Below are 14,317 nucleotides of genomic sequence, written 5' to 3'. Positions count from 1 at the left end.
AAGAATTTGGGGCTGGAGAATAAGAAGAAGCTATTCTACCTCTTTAATATCCGTGAATTCAAAGTCCTGGGGGTGAGGGTGGGAACAAGGGAGAGTCCTGAGCTGTCAAATCTGGGGGCAGAGGCAGGCCTCTGTTCCTGATTATTCCCTGTCCTTTGTCTAATCAGCTCTTGGCCATCTCCAAAGTGTACCCACCCTGGTCTTCCAAGCTCAGAACTACCTCTTACAACACAGTCACAGTTTCACAAGCCCCAGGAAGGTTCCATGTGGAGAGAGGCTAAGTTTGGCCCTTGCCCGAGGGATTATAACACTCAAGATATCCCCGTGGTGTAAATGGAAGACACCTGAGAAAGGGGAGAAAACAGATGCTCAGTGAAGCACAGCCATACAGATAATCTGATGTTTCCCCTCCCTTATCCAGCTCAACCTTATGTTTGTCTCCTGTAAGGACTACCGCATTCTGTCCATTCCTCACCTCCGCCTCTACACCCCAGCTTCCAAGCCCCTGCCATAGCTCCCCTCCTGTTGCCCCAGGTCAGGGATCTGCTCTCCTCATAACCACCCTGCACCGCCCACCCACCTCTCACCTGCGCTGTAGCAGCTGTTGTAGGCCCAGTCAGGGTTGGAGGGCATGCTTTGTATGCATCGGAATAGAGTCTCTTGCCTTCCTTGTCCCTCCCGAGATACCATCTGACCCATGGTGAAAGTCTCATCATGAAACAGGACCTGACAGGGAAGGGAGGGGATGCTGAATAAAGTGGGCTGGCGTGGCTCGGGTCTGGGCAGCCTCAGGAGCCCTGACAAAGGAGCCAAGGAATGAAGAAGGGCCCTCTAAGTGGGGTATGAATAGGGGTTAAACCTCAGTGCTGGGGTACAAGGCTTTGGGAAAACAGAACTCCAGGCCCTCAGGTGAGGCTCAGAGGATATTTGGGGTTACCTGGCTGTACAGCAGATAAACTCCAGCATCCCAGACTCGAACAACATATCCTTGGGCCTCCAAGCCTCGCCCACGCTGGAGAGCTGGTTGCCACATCACCTCTGTCACATCAGAGTCCTCTGGAGGCAAAGAATGTGGCAGTGAGGATTTCTGTGCACACTCAGACACTTATTCTCTAAGGTTCTCTTTGGCTGATGTGCCAGTCCCACACTTCCTAGATCTTGCCCCCGACCCCAAAGCCATAATTGGAAATAGTGCTCACCCTTGGAAGTGATGTTAATGGGAACAAGATGCAGAACTGAGCGCTTCTCTGGGGAGAGAGGGAGGAGATCTCAGCAGTTGCACGACTGTCAGCCCTCCGCCCTCGCCCTGGCTCAGGGTTGCAGTCTCTAGATCCCCCTGCTGTGGATCACCTCCCACCCCTGCTGCACCCCGGAGGCCTCACTCTTCTGTTTACGGGTGAGCACTGCTCTCCTTCTCCGGGATCTCTCCCCATTCTCCCGGCCTTCTGTGCCATCAGGGCTCTGCTTGTGGAAAGAGGGTCAGGATTAGGCTAAGATGCAAGGGTCCCAGGAAAGCCTTTCCCCACCCCCACCCCCCACCTCCCACCTGCCCCAGGAATGCCTCACATCTCTCCTGCACCTTTCCCCAGCAACCTGAGTCTGGGTACTGGCTCTCCTCCAGAATCTGTTAGGTATGAAAAGCATTAATCTTTAACAATTTCCTTTCCTGGAATGCTTGCTCCCTTGACCTCCAAACCCTGGGACCCTCTCTTGCACCCATTCCAAACTTTGCCGACCAAGCTGCTAGAACTGAGAGACCCAGAGACCACCCTGCCACGCATCCTTTTCTGCCAGACATGCTTCTCCCCTCACTCACCTGCTCCTGGAGATTCAGCCATGGATTCCCTTCCCGCTTCTCGGAGGGCCCTCCGTTCCTCTGCAGCCGGGTCACCTCTCTCCTTAAGGTCTGCAGCTCGGTTTGTTGGGTCAGCAGAACCATGGCACAAGCCACAGCCCCCAGAGCCGCCCCCCAACTCAACCAGAGGGCAACTGAGAGTGCTGGCTCTCGGACGGGTCCCCCCATGTCTCCCTGGGGCCCTTTGGGGCTTAGGAAGGAAGGAGATGAGGCAGGCATGAGCTGGGGACCCTGCCAACAGCTGTGGTCTCAGGAGTGGGATGGCAAGGAGGTGACGGGGAGGGTGGGGGTGCAGGCAGTGGTGCAGAAGGGAAGAAGGGCGTTACGCAAGGGAGTAATAAAAAGGAACTTGAGAATAAAAAGAAGGGAGGCGGGAAGCAAGCTGGGGCACTGCTGGTGCTCTTGGCACCCTGCTGCGGGGCCAGCACTATCCCGAGACCCCTCACCTCCTCCAGCCTCAGGAGAATTTGGTGTTAGTCTCTCTAGGAAGGACAGGGCTCCCAGTGACACCCAGGAGGAGCGGCCAGAGCGCAGGAACCCCGGGGCGGCCCCAGAAGTGGGGGAGGGAAGGTTGGCTGGCTCTGGGGCATGGTGCCAGGAGCCGGGATGGAGAGACATGCTGGGCAGCACCGAGGGTCAAAGGTGGAGAGTGGAAGACCCTCGCGCCTTGGCACAGGTGAGATCTCCGGGGCAGTCCGCTCACTGTGACTGAAGGTGGGCGAGGAGGGGAGGAGAGGGGGTTAGTGGGGAGGAGAACCAGGGTCGGGGAAGCAAGGAACTGGCTGAGTTCCGGGGTTAAGGCCAGGCCGGGCGTGTTGGAAGAAGGCCTGCACTACTCTCTGCTGAACTTGGCAAGCGGGACTTCCTGTTTCCCCAGAAACGCTCTTACATAAGGCTCTGGACAAATGAGAAAGAGACAGCCAGAGCGCCCCACCACTGTAGGACTCCTGCCTGGACCCTGGGGCGCAGCTTCCCGTGTCCCTGGGCCCTAGTGTCCCACTTCCTGACGCTGAGCCCCCACGTCGCGCCTGCTTCCCTGCCCACCCCCCGCTTCCCCCCTCCCTGCGCCAAGTCCCAGCCCAGGCTGGTGCCAGCACCTGCTGCAGGTGCCCAGGCTGCCAACAGGAAGGGCCGCTGCCCTCCCAGCCCAGGGATTCCCCACAGGAGGAAGCCCGCCTCCTAGGTAAATCAGGCCACTTCTGCTGGACCTTGGGCAGAGAATTGATTTTTTTTTTCCCCTGGCAGTTTGCCTTTTGATTCTCTTCTCCTGCCTGGGGCTTCAAGGCACGTAGGTCTCCATGCCCAAGCCTGGATGTCATCCTGGAATTCCAGGTGACCGTCTTCCCCCACCCCCCACCTCCCAGACCCCCACCTTCCATTGGCCCTCAGCTACCCTGAGGATATCCCCTAAGCCCCAATAAAGACAGCAACCATGACATATTCTCTTTAATATCCACTTATCAACATTTAGTCCCAATAATAATAAAAATAATATCTGTTTTAAAAATCCACAGGGAATTATCAGGGGAGGAGCCTGTCCTGGTCTCTGACCCCTCACATTCGGGAACTCCTGGCCTAGTCCCAGTCTCTCTGGCATCTGGCCCCTCTTAGTGGCTGAAGAGCGGGTATGGACGACCCATCATCACCCAGAGTACAGTAAACACAGTGTCCTGGGGGGCTGCAGCCAGGGTTGGGGAGTCAGGAGATAAATGGGGCTAGTGAGGTGGAGAGCTGGAGGTGGGGAGAGCTATCAGTGAGGCTGGGAATATTTGAGTGGCATGGACATCACGTGAGCCCTGGCAGCCTTCCGGGAGTAGAGGCAGGTCTGGGGGAGGAGCAGCTCAGGGTGGGACAGAGGGGACAGGGGTGCTCAGAGAGCGGCCGTGGGGACAAGCCACCTGGAAACCGGGGCCCTTCAGTGAACTTGGAAGAGTCCAAAGTAGGTGAGGAAGGGGGCAGCCTTGAGTTGGGTCTGGGGGAGGGTGCGGATCCGCAGGGAGGACCCTCGCCGCAGGCGCAAGAGCCCTGACACCTGGCAGAGACGGAGCTGGGGCCCGGGGGAACTGGCCGCAGTGGCCGAGAATTCCTCCAGGCAGCGCAGGGCCAGCGTGTCATCCACCAGCAAGTCCAGCTTCAGGTAGACAGCCTTCCCCTCATCAAAGTGCACCTGGGGAGGCAGGGGAGGGGCAGAGTTCAGGGTCTGCTGGCCCTCGGCTTCATCTCAGGTGTCCTGAGAGGCCCAAGGCTCCTCTCAGCCCAAACCCCATGCTCCCCCTCCCCACCTTTAACTTGCCCCCAACCCCGAAGCCCAACCCTTCTCCTTCAGTTCCGGCTTTACCCGTGGAGCCAGGTGGGGCTTACCTGACAGTACAGGTAGTACAGCCCAGCCCGGGTGACCATAAATTGCCCGGTCTGGCAGTCATAGCGCAGGGGGTTGGAGCTGTTGATTTTGGCCTCCTCCCAGCCACTCACCGTCCCGTCCACACCTGAATGTGGGTGTTCAGAGACAGGGGAAATCCCTCTAGAGAACTTTCTCACACTGGCTGATGAGACACTGAGTTTATAAACCTCTGGGCCCACTTTACCCAGAAGATATCTAGGAGGCCCAGGGGAAGGGAAGAGCCGCGGCCTAGGGAGCTGGGAGTGTGATAGGAAGTTAGGGGAAGAAACCCGACATAGAGGACTAGAATGAGAGACAGCAAGTTCTCACCAGCTGCTTCTGGAGAGAGTAGGACTCAAGAAGCATGGGGGCTTTTATAGGTTGTGTCTGCACCATTTGCTCTTTTACTTGGAGAAGGTATGGATGGATGCGTTACTTGAATCATATATTCCTTGGGTTATTAAAATTAAAGATAATCAAAAGGGAAAAAGATAAAAAAAAGATAAAACTAATAAAATGGTACCCAAACCTCCATCCATTAATGAATGGATAAGGAAAATCGTGTTAAGTCCATACAATGGGATAAAAAGAAATGGAGTACTAATGCAGGCTACAATGTGGAGGAAACAAGAAAACGCTATGCTAAGTGAAAGAAGCTAGTCACAAAGGATCACATGTTCTATGAATATCCAGGTGGCGCAATGGTAAAGAATGTGCATGCCCATGAAGGAGACTCAAGAGATGGGGGTTCAATCCCTGGGTCTGGAAGATCCCCTGGAGTTGGAAATGGCAACCCACTCCAGTATTCTTGCCTGGAGAATCTCATGGACAGAGGAGCCTGGAGGGCTGCAGTCCATGGGGTCGCAGGGAGTCAGACATGGCTAAGTGACTGAACACGCATGCACATGAAATTTCCAAATAAACAAATACATAGAGACAAAAAGTAGATTAGCAGTTGCTTAGGGCTGGAGGAGATCAGGGAAATACAGTGTGGTGGGTGAAGCGTACATGGTTTCTTTTTGAGGTCATGAAAACTCTCTAAAATTACTATAGTGATGGTCATACAATTCTGTGACTATACTAAAAGCTTAACTGTACATTTTAAAAAGGGGAATTGTATAGTATGTGAATTATATCTCAATAAAGCCGTTAACAACAACAAAACTAGAGTAAAGGTAATTGCAAGTTGTAAAGAAGACAAAGAATCAAATGACAAAGCAGGGTCTCAAGTGACTTCCCAGCCCTCCTTGAGCCACCCCTGTTTACCTCTCAGATCTAATCTCACACATTCCTCCAAGTCACAAGACTCCAGGCCCTCAGGCCCACTTTCTGTTCCTGCCAGGCACCAAGCTCACTGTTTCCACAGGGTTTTTACTGCTCTTCCCTCCCCCTAGGATTCCTCCCTCCCTTCAGTCAGTCTGGTCGCTCTGAGTGACCTCCCCAGGCCTCCCAGTCTGAAATATTAATAGCTAGTCTCCGTTAAACTCTCCACTCACCGCATCTCTCTCATAGCAGTCCCCAAGGACAGAAATCATCTTTATTTCCTTCTGTGATAGTTTGGGGTCTGCCTCCCCCAAGGAGCAGGGGAACTGGTCTGGTTACCGCACCCCAGGCCCTGCAGCTGGGCCTGCTCTGAGCAGACACCAAGCACATGCTGGTGGGAAGAAAACAGAGGAGGAAGAGGCTGTAGGGGCAGCTGTCTCTTGTTTGGGTCCACAGGCTGCTCTCCGGGGCTTCTGGCACCTCATCTCAGTAGCCTGGGAAGCTTCCTTCCCGGCACCCCCATCTTCTGCCTGCCCCAGGGCGCTCTCCTGGTTCCTTTCTCAAGAACATAATGCTCACAGGGCATTTTCATCCCTACCTATGGGTTGCCTTGGCTTTTATTTCACAAGACTCCAATCTGAGTCTCCAGCTCTGCCCGTGCCTGCCCCTCCTGACACTGCTACCTGCCTGCCATTAGAGTAACCTCCCCATGCTCCCCACTGCAAACTCACCTAGACCAAAACTGAGCCTGCCCCCCCAACCCCAAATTTGCTTGACTGCATTCCACATTGGGCTCCTGGTTCTACCTCTTATCAAGCACCCAAGCCTCTCTCTCCTTCACCAGCTTTATCCACTGATCACCAGTTGCTAGCAAGCCTGCCACCTAAGTAGCTGTCTCCCTCCCCTGAGTGTGTGGACTCGGCCATTTCTCACTGGGACTCTGTTCAGGCTCCTTCCTCTTTAGGCTCCCTGTTTCCACCGGGAGTAAACTGCCTGCTCCAGTTTACTCGCCACACTACACAGAGGCATAGATTGATGTTTCTCAAATGCAGACGTGAGACTCTTCTGCTTTGACTTCAGAAGAACCTCCAGACTCCAACTGTGACCTGGCTCCATATGCTTCTCCAGCCTCACCCCATCCTGCTCGTCTGGATCTGTCTCCTCCACCACATCGAGCCGCTTGCTCCCCATCCTCCAGCCTCATCAGACTCTTGGCAAATTCTGGGCTTTTGTACAAGTGGCCCTGCCCCTCTGTCCATCTTATACTCACACTTGGGTAAGAGCCCATGCCTCCTTGGGAAGGAGTCCCTGACTCCATTGTAAAGTTGTCTTCCTCTGTACTGGCCATGTGTCTCTTGCTACTTTCATTATTATTCTTGTCATATCACATTGTAATTTACAAATTTATATGCTTGCCTCCTCTCCTAGACAGCAGTTCCTTGCAAATAGGTCTGGATATTACTCAGTGTGGGCACCAAGCTGGGTGCATACAAACAGTAGCATCTCAGCTCATGTGTGCTGAGTCAACGAATGAGTAAATGTCTGCGTAACTGCTGAAATAATGGTCCAGAGAGAAGGGAGGAAGGCTGGTCTGAGGCATGAAGAGTAGGGGGAAGAAGGAGAAAGGGCATTCCTGGCTAGGGAACTAGTTTGAGCTCATTGTGGCTAAGGGCATGGTGTGCCTGAGACCATGGTATCACTAAATTTCGTTCTTTACTGTCCGGCAATCACCCTTTTCTCCCTGCTAGGCTTGCTTTTCACTGTCCATCCTGCCCATCTCCCTCAATCTCCAGAGGACCCCAAAGGCATCAGGTAAGGGCTACCTTTTGTCCTCCCACCCAAACCACAAACCGACTTGTTCTCGTGATCACCACTGACCCTCTTATGGAGATGAGATGACACATCCCATCCCCTTCTTCCTTCTGGAGTCCACCCCCTCCCACCTTCTTGAATGCTGCCTGCAGGTTCCCCCATCCCTGCACTGGGAATCGCCTCTCACGCAATGTCTGGAACACAAGCACAGCTAGCTGGATTCAAATCCTGGCCCCACCTCTTAGCATCATCATGACCTGGACAGGTTCCGGTCATCTCTATCTGTAAAAAAGAGATGGCTGGATTATCTTCCTTTTAGGACTCTTTCAAGGATTAGGTGAGATTAAACACTGAATAGGTAGCTATGATTTAGGCAGTATTTCTTAAGGACTGAACTTTTCCTGGACTCACATCCTTCTCTACCTCCTGGCCCATTTCTCTGGTCCTGTCACAGAGAAACTTCTGGAGAAGGTTGTCACTGTCTCTGATTCCTATTTCCGATTTTCTCTTAACCCATCCACACTGGCTTCCAACCTAACCACACCAGCCACCGCCCTTGTCAAGGTCACCAGTTGGCTTTGAATGTTACTAAATGCAGCAGTCATTTCTCTCTTCTCATCTCATGTGACCACTCAGCTGCATTCAACATAGACAGCCACATCCTCCTTCTTGAAACTACGTCTTCTGAGACTCCAGGACACTGCCCTCCCTGGGTTTCTTCCCCTCTCTCCGGCTGCTTCTCAGTCTCTGCTGGATCCTCCTACTCTGCTCCAAGAGCCTCAGGGCTTTCCTTGTGGGGCCCACTTCCCTCGTGGGTGTCTCATCCAGTCCTGTAGCTTTAAATACCATCCATCTGGTGACGACTCCTGACTCTACACACCCTGCCCAGGCCTAAGCCATTCACCAAGTCCAGCTAACTATTAGTGAAACTCACTTGTTTATTATTATTTATCCACTTAGTTATTATTAGCTCTCAAATTCAATTATTAATTTACATGCCCCCCCAACCTATTTCCTTCCTGGTTAACACCCCTTTAATAAAAGACACCATTATTCTCAAAGATGCCCAAGTTAAAAATCTAGAAGTCATTCCTTCCCCCTGCCTTATCCTGCTCTACCAAGTCCTTCTCTTCAGTCTACACACTGAATCCATTTACTTGTCTCCATCTCAGCTGCCAACCCTAGACTAAGACACTCTCGTATCTTGCCTCCTGGCCTGTCACATGGAAAGGAATTCCAGGTGAACGAACAGTATGTCCAAAGTCCAGAAGAAGCACATTGGAGGGGAGGGGGTGTCAGCCAACAAGTGTGGAGAGGGCATAAGAATGTGCCAGGAAGAGAGGTTGAGACCAGAGCGTGGAGAGGCTGAAAGCCAAGCAGAAAAGCAATAGAAGAATGGGAGACAGGCTTAAGGAGGCTGAACTTGGCAACACAGGTGGGACACAGTAGGGGTGGGGAAAGTCTAGAATGGGGAAGGAGCTGGAGACTGAGTTTGAGGTTCTGAGGTCATGGTGCCTAGGTAGGGGTGGGGTAGGGATGGAAAAGAATATCAGAGTGGAAATATTTAGAGAAAAATGATCAGGGCACAAAAACTCTTGGAATATGGAAGGGAAAGAAGAGGGAAAAAAATCAAAGATGCTTCTCGGAGATGAGCAAGGGCTGAAGGAAAAGCCCAGCTGGTGGTTTGCTGGTGGGGGGGGGGGGATCTGCCTGGTCTCTGAAAGGGGAAGGGGTCTCCCTGGGGTCCCAGGTCTGAGTCACGGAGAAAGTCCAGTTTTGGGAGCCAAGAGAAGCGAGCCCTAAGCATTTTGAACTGGCTTTTGGAGTTTCTGATGTTGAAGGTGGGGATGGGGGTGGGAATCAAGCTTTTGGAGGGGCTCCCTTGTCCAGAAGGCCAGGGCTGTGAGGGTAACAGAAGAGCTCAGAGGCGGGGCGGGGCCTCACCTGCCTGTGCTCCATCTTGTCCTGGTCGTGGGTGAACTGTAAGACACAGGTAAGGGGTGGTGAGCCCTGCCCTGCACCCAGCCACCCCTTCTCCCTGGGCATGGCTCCCCATCACCCACCTTCATAGTGGGCTGCAACTGCTCTGCGCGCCCGTGGTTTCTGGCCTTTAGATGCTGAGGATCAAGGAAAGACAGATGGGCCAAGCAGTCCCCATGTCTGGGGGTGGGTGGCCAGGAGCTACTCTCTCAGCCCCGTTCCCCCCGGTACCCTGGCATCCTTATTTTTGTTCAGTCTCCTGGTCTCAGAACCTCAGGCCTTATCTTCCTCCACAGGTATAGCCACTGATAATTTATCATCCAAAGTGGGATGCTTCTGAGCACTAAGGGGATTATTAATCATCACATTGAGCCCACAGGTGTAAGCCTGCAAGCCTGGATACATGGTCACAGGGTCACCCCAGTCATAAGTCTTTGCTTTGGGGGTTCGGGCCTCTGATTCCCCTACCTCTTCTTCATCAGGACCTCAGGAGCTCTCCTAACTCCTGGCCACCCGCCTTCATATTCAGGGTGGGGTCTGAGTGAGAAGCAGGTCTATGCAATGGAAGGAGCTTCCGAGGGAGGGTCAGAATTCTAGGTTTGAGTCTCTGTGACTCCAAACCCCCCTTTTACTCTGTGCGTCAGTTTCTCTACCCATAAACAAGGATAATGGGTTTTGCTCTGCCTGCTTCACAGGGCTTTTATGATGAACAAAACCGATAATGAGTCCAGAAGCCTCCATGATATTATGATTACTCGATGGACGTGAGTCTGAGTGAACTCCGGGAGTTCGTGATGGACAGGGAGGCCTGGCGTGCTGCTATTCATGGGGTTGCAAAGAGTCGGACGCGACTGAGCGACTGAACTGAACTGAACCGATGGTTGGGATAAAGGGCTGCTCACCATTTCTGCGAGGCCGAACCAGTTTCAGGAAAGGAACAGCATCCTGGCTTTCCTCGGGCTGGGGGTTCGGGTCCTAAGAGCGTTAAGGGCACAGCTAAACCAGGATCTCACCAGGGACTCCAGGAGACACAAACTAAGACCGACAGGGGGCCCGTCACGAGAGGCCCAGTCGCAAGACGACCGAGTCCCTCAGCCAAGAACAGCCGAGGCCACCGGGAGGCAAGTTCTTGGGGTCAGGGATCAGCCCTCACCCCTCTCCCCAAGACCAGCCACATCCCCCTAGTCCGCTCCCCTCAACCAGCAATTGGTACATCACACACACGCCCACACCCAGTCAGTGTGCAAAATGAGTACACACCCTGCACACTTAGCCAGCATCCCTCTTCCATAGAAGGTCCTGCATCTCACACTCCCACGCCCCCCATGGCCAGTAAACACTTGGTACTTGGTTGACACCAAGGGGGCACAAACCCCTTACACACAGTTGTCACTCTCATGAACCCAGGCATGAGAGGGCTGATGCACACACACCCCACACACATGGCTGGCACAAGCGGGGCACACACTTCCCATGCCCAGCAACCAAGTAGCCAGCACCCACCCCCCCACTCACCAGCGGGTCCGGGTCTTCCTCTGCCACCAGGTCCCTCTGGGAAGGCTCCTGCTGGGAAGGAGGCAGCTACCTTGTCCTTCTCCACCTGACATCTCACCCTCCACCCACCTTCCTGGCCCCTTTCCCCGCCTGCCCACCGGCCCCATCAGATGTTCGGCACAGTCCCAGGGAGGGGTGTGCAGCCGGGCCTCACCTGGGCAAACAGCGATGCCCGGCTCCCCAGGCTGACCACGGCCAGCAGGAGGCCGAGGCAGGCCAGCACCAGGCCCAGGCCCAGCACGAGCGGGGCCAGCAGGGCGGTGCCCGGCTCCCCCCGGCGCTCCCTCCGCCTCTGGATCCGACGGGTGGCCATGGGGCGGGGGCTGTGCCTGCCTCACCGGCCCCCCATCCCTGGACCCAAGGGATCGGGGGAGGGGGAGCCGGCGGGCGGATCTGGCCGGGGAGAGGGAGGGGCCAGGGAAACGGGGCGGGAGCAGGGTTGGCGGGGGGGGGGTGGGTGGGGGATGAGGACAGGAAACCGGACACTGTTGGTGATTAAACTCCTAGCTGGGCCGAGCGCAGCGCACGGACCAGGGCGCGCGCCGCTCGGCTTGCAGAGGGTAGAGCGGGTCCCGGCCGGAGGCACGCACCTCCCGAGCGCGGAAAAGCGTGGCGATGTGTGTGTGTGAGTGCGCAGCGGGCGAGCTGGGGTGTGCGGCTGAGCTCTCTCCACGCGGGCGGCCGGCCGGAGGGAGAGAGGGGAGCGAGGGTTCAAACAGCAGAAACTCCACGGCAGCCTGGGTGCCGGTAGCCGGGCGGGAACACCGCCGCAAGTGCGGCGGGTCTAGTCCCCCCCGAGCGAGATTGCTAAATTAGGCCTGCAGGCCAAGGTGACAAGGCCACAGGTGGCTGGTCTTATTATTCCCTCAGTCAGCGCAGCTGGAGGCCAAGGCACATTCGGATTTTAGCAGCCGCACCTAAAGACATCCTCCTGCAAGTAACGAAAAGAGCTGAGGTCTGGCATTAGTGCAGGCTGGGTTTCCACTTCTTGTAGCAAATCCGTTGGTAGTTGATTTAAACCCCAGAACCCTGCACCTGAGGAGAGCAAGCTTCTAGAACTGTGTGCCCCCACCCCCACCCCAAGTGTGTTCCCCAAATGGACCTCTCTGGAAACTCACGAGCCACTTATGCAAATAATAGGGGTTACCTGAGCTCAGCGAGGAGCTACAAGGAGGTCACAGAGGTCGCTTTAAATCGACCCCAAATGGAGTCCCTTGTGCGGAGCCACCTGTAGCAAGACCAAAACACCACACCTGAGCTAATGGAAGTTTCGCCTCTCTTAGCAGCAGCGATTTAAACCAATTAGTCTGGAATTTCCCTGATCCACGCTAGTGAGGAGGTAGTCGGCTGGATAAGACCCCTGCCCTTCCTCACCGCAAAGGGAAGGTGACCAAGTGACCTTGCCTGAATCAATTCTTTCTTTTCTTTTGCTGATACACACCTTGTCTCTATAGAAGATCCCTTTGTTTTGTTGGAAGGCCTGTCTGCTTGTTAAATGGGATGTTTTCTGATCCCTGATTCCTGAATGTTGAATAAAGACAATTAGATCTTCAAATTTACTTGGAATTTCTTTTTTTTTCACACCCTGCCATTCAGCCTGCAGGATCTTAGCTCCCTGACCTGGGATGGAACCCATGCCCCTTCCATTGGGAGTGTGGAGTCTTAACCACTGGAACTCCAGTTTGTTAAGTCTTAACCCTGGATCACCCAAAGCCAAGTTTATTACTTATCCCTTGACAGTCTGACAACACTTCACAGGGAGATAAGTAAGCCCACAACATTTCCTAAGACTTTGAAATCTGGTGTAAAGCAGGTCTTTGCATGCTAGGTAGGAACAGGGGTTGGTTAGGGTTGTGATATAATAATTTAGAATGAACACCATAAAAATGAGGATTTCCAGGTGAGGGGTTCAAATAGTCTAGGATGCAACCTGTCAGTGTTGTAGCCATGCCTTCAGGGAAACAAACTCTCTCAGAAGGACAATGCAGATAGTAGAATGCAGTTTATTACACCGGCGGGCCCAAGGCGGTCTCCTCTTAGCTGAGGACCCCAACAAGTTTTTTGTGAAAACCTTATATACCCTAAGTGTACTTGCTCAAACCCACCTCCCCAAATTCCTTGAAACTAGTCTGGACCAGGTAAATGAGAGGATCAAAGTTAACCCATTTATCTGTCACAAGACCAGATAAACAGTGAATATTTATCAATAGGCCTGGGGTCATATCCTGATAAACATAATGGAATTTACCACTTTGTTCTGTTAGAGATAATTAGCATATTCTTTTAGGCAAGGGAGAATCCAAGTACAAGTCCTGAGGCACTTTTATCCAGGGGTCTGGTTTTCCATGGGTATGCCACTTCTATAGACACCAGGCACAAAGTTCAGAGTCCATTGGGAGGGTGACCATGCCTGTAGCCTAATGTTCGCAGTCTGGCCTAAGATGGAGTCCAGCTCTGTCTGTTTCCTCCTTCATTCCCCCCTCTTGATGCTCTTAACTCATATTATGAGCATCATTCATCGGGATACATTGAATACATTGTAAAATTCAGGGTCCACAAAGCAGAACTATCAAGGCAACTATAACAATGGTAAATATAGTTTTCCATCAATCGCCCTTCACCCAAGATAGGACCAATGTCCAGAAAGGAATGTTTTCATTTGACATTGCTTTTACCTGGTTTTTCATGAAATCTAAAGCAGCTGATACATTGCCAGATAAGTCAGGAATGCATACACAACATTCAACCTTAATTATAGCACAGGTCCCACCAATGGCCCTTCACCCAAGATAGGACCGAAGTCCAGAAAGGAATGTTTTCATTTGACATTGCTTTTACCTGGTTTTTCATGACATCTAAAGCAGCTGATACATTGCCAGATAAGTCAAGAATGTATACGCAACATTCAACCTTAATTACAGCACAGGTCCCTGCTTGAGCAGCTGTGAGTATGTCCAAAGCCATTCTATTTAGAATTACTGTTTTTCTCATTTGGATTTGCTCTTCATTAAGGCTTGGATGGCTTTTGTTCTATCTAGGAGGGCCTGTTTTGTGAAATTAGTCAAGGCCTCTACTTTAATGATATCTGTTTGTCCCTATAGAGGGTATGAATAAGGCAGCAATATACTTATACCATTGAAACACAGATCTTGTCCACCTAGCATATAAATAAGGTAGATTTACCAGGGCTTATTGTAGGTTAAGCTTTTGTTACACTGGCATTTATATCAAATGTAACCCTATGACCTGAGTCTATTGACTAGGTCTAGCTTATACCCAGAGAGCAGGGAGAGATTATGATTGTGTCCCAGAAAAGAGTGGAGTGGTTTAAAATCTCTTTGGCGGAGCGGTGACAGCCACCAGGGAAGTCCATCCATCACAGACAGAGGCAGAGCCCCACATACCCAACGGTTGGAGGTATTGTGTAAGTTGGCGTAGAAATGTGCACATTGATGAGACCAAGCAGCAGGAGT

General features: G+C 52.8%; 1 protein-coding gene across 3 annotated transcripts; it reads right to left on the bottom strand.

Moving 5' to 3' along the window:
- Positions 1 to 8: 8 nt before the first annotated feature.
- On the bottom strand, positions 9 to 11,232 carry TNFSF12 (TNF superfamily member 12). Of its 3 annotated transcripts, XM_052657782.1 has the most exons (11): positions 10,999 to 11,232; positions 10,806 to 10,853; positions 10,193 to 10,265; positions 9,374 to 9,427; positions 9,255 to 9,290; positions 4,217 to 4,341; positions 1,383 to 1,461; positions 1,200 to 1,247; positions 938 to 1,056; positions 588 to 726; positions 9 to 344 (listed from the first exon to the last, which is right to left on the bottom strand). In XM_052657782.1, exons 1-11 carry the CDS (start codon positions 11,155 to 11,157, stop codon positions 235 to 237), a joined length of 990 nt encoding a protein of 329 aa, XP_052513742.1. In that variant the 5' UTR covers positions 11,158 to 11,232; the 3' UTR covers positions 9 to 234. The 3 variants fall into 3 exon arrangements, with proteins under 3 accessions (XP_052513742.1, XP_052513743.1, XP_052513744.1); XM_052657783.1 differs by lacking the exons at positions 9 to 344; positions 588 to 726; positions 938 to 1,056; positions 1,200 to 1,247; positions 1,383 to 1,461 and adding an exon at positions 3,296 to 4,022 and having other exon boundaries at positions 10,806 to 10,856; XM_052657784.1 differs by lacking the exons at positions 9 to 344; positions 588 to 726; positions 938 to 1,056; positions 1,200 to 1,247; positions 1,383 to 1,461 and adding an exon at positions 3,296 to 4,022.
- Positions 11,233 to 14,317: the final 3,085 nt, after the last annotated feature.

The sequence above is a fragment of the Budorcas taxicolor genome, chromosome 19 (assembly GCF_023091745.1).
Source record: "Budorcas taxicolor isolate Tak-1 chromosome 19, Takin1.1, whole genome shotgun sequence".
Classification (NCBI taxonomy): Eukaryota; Metazoa; Chordata; class Mammalia; order Artiodactyla; family Bovidae; genus Budorcas; species Budorcas taxicolor.
The sequence above is the reverse complement of the archived record's forward strand: the minus strand, read 5'-3'. Positions and strand labels throughout refer to the sequence as shown.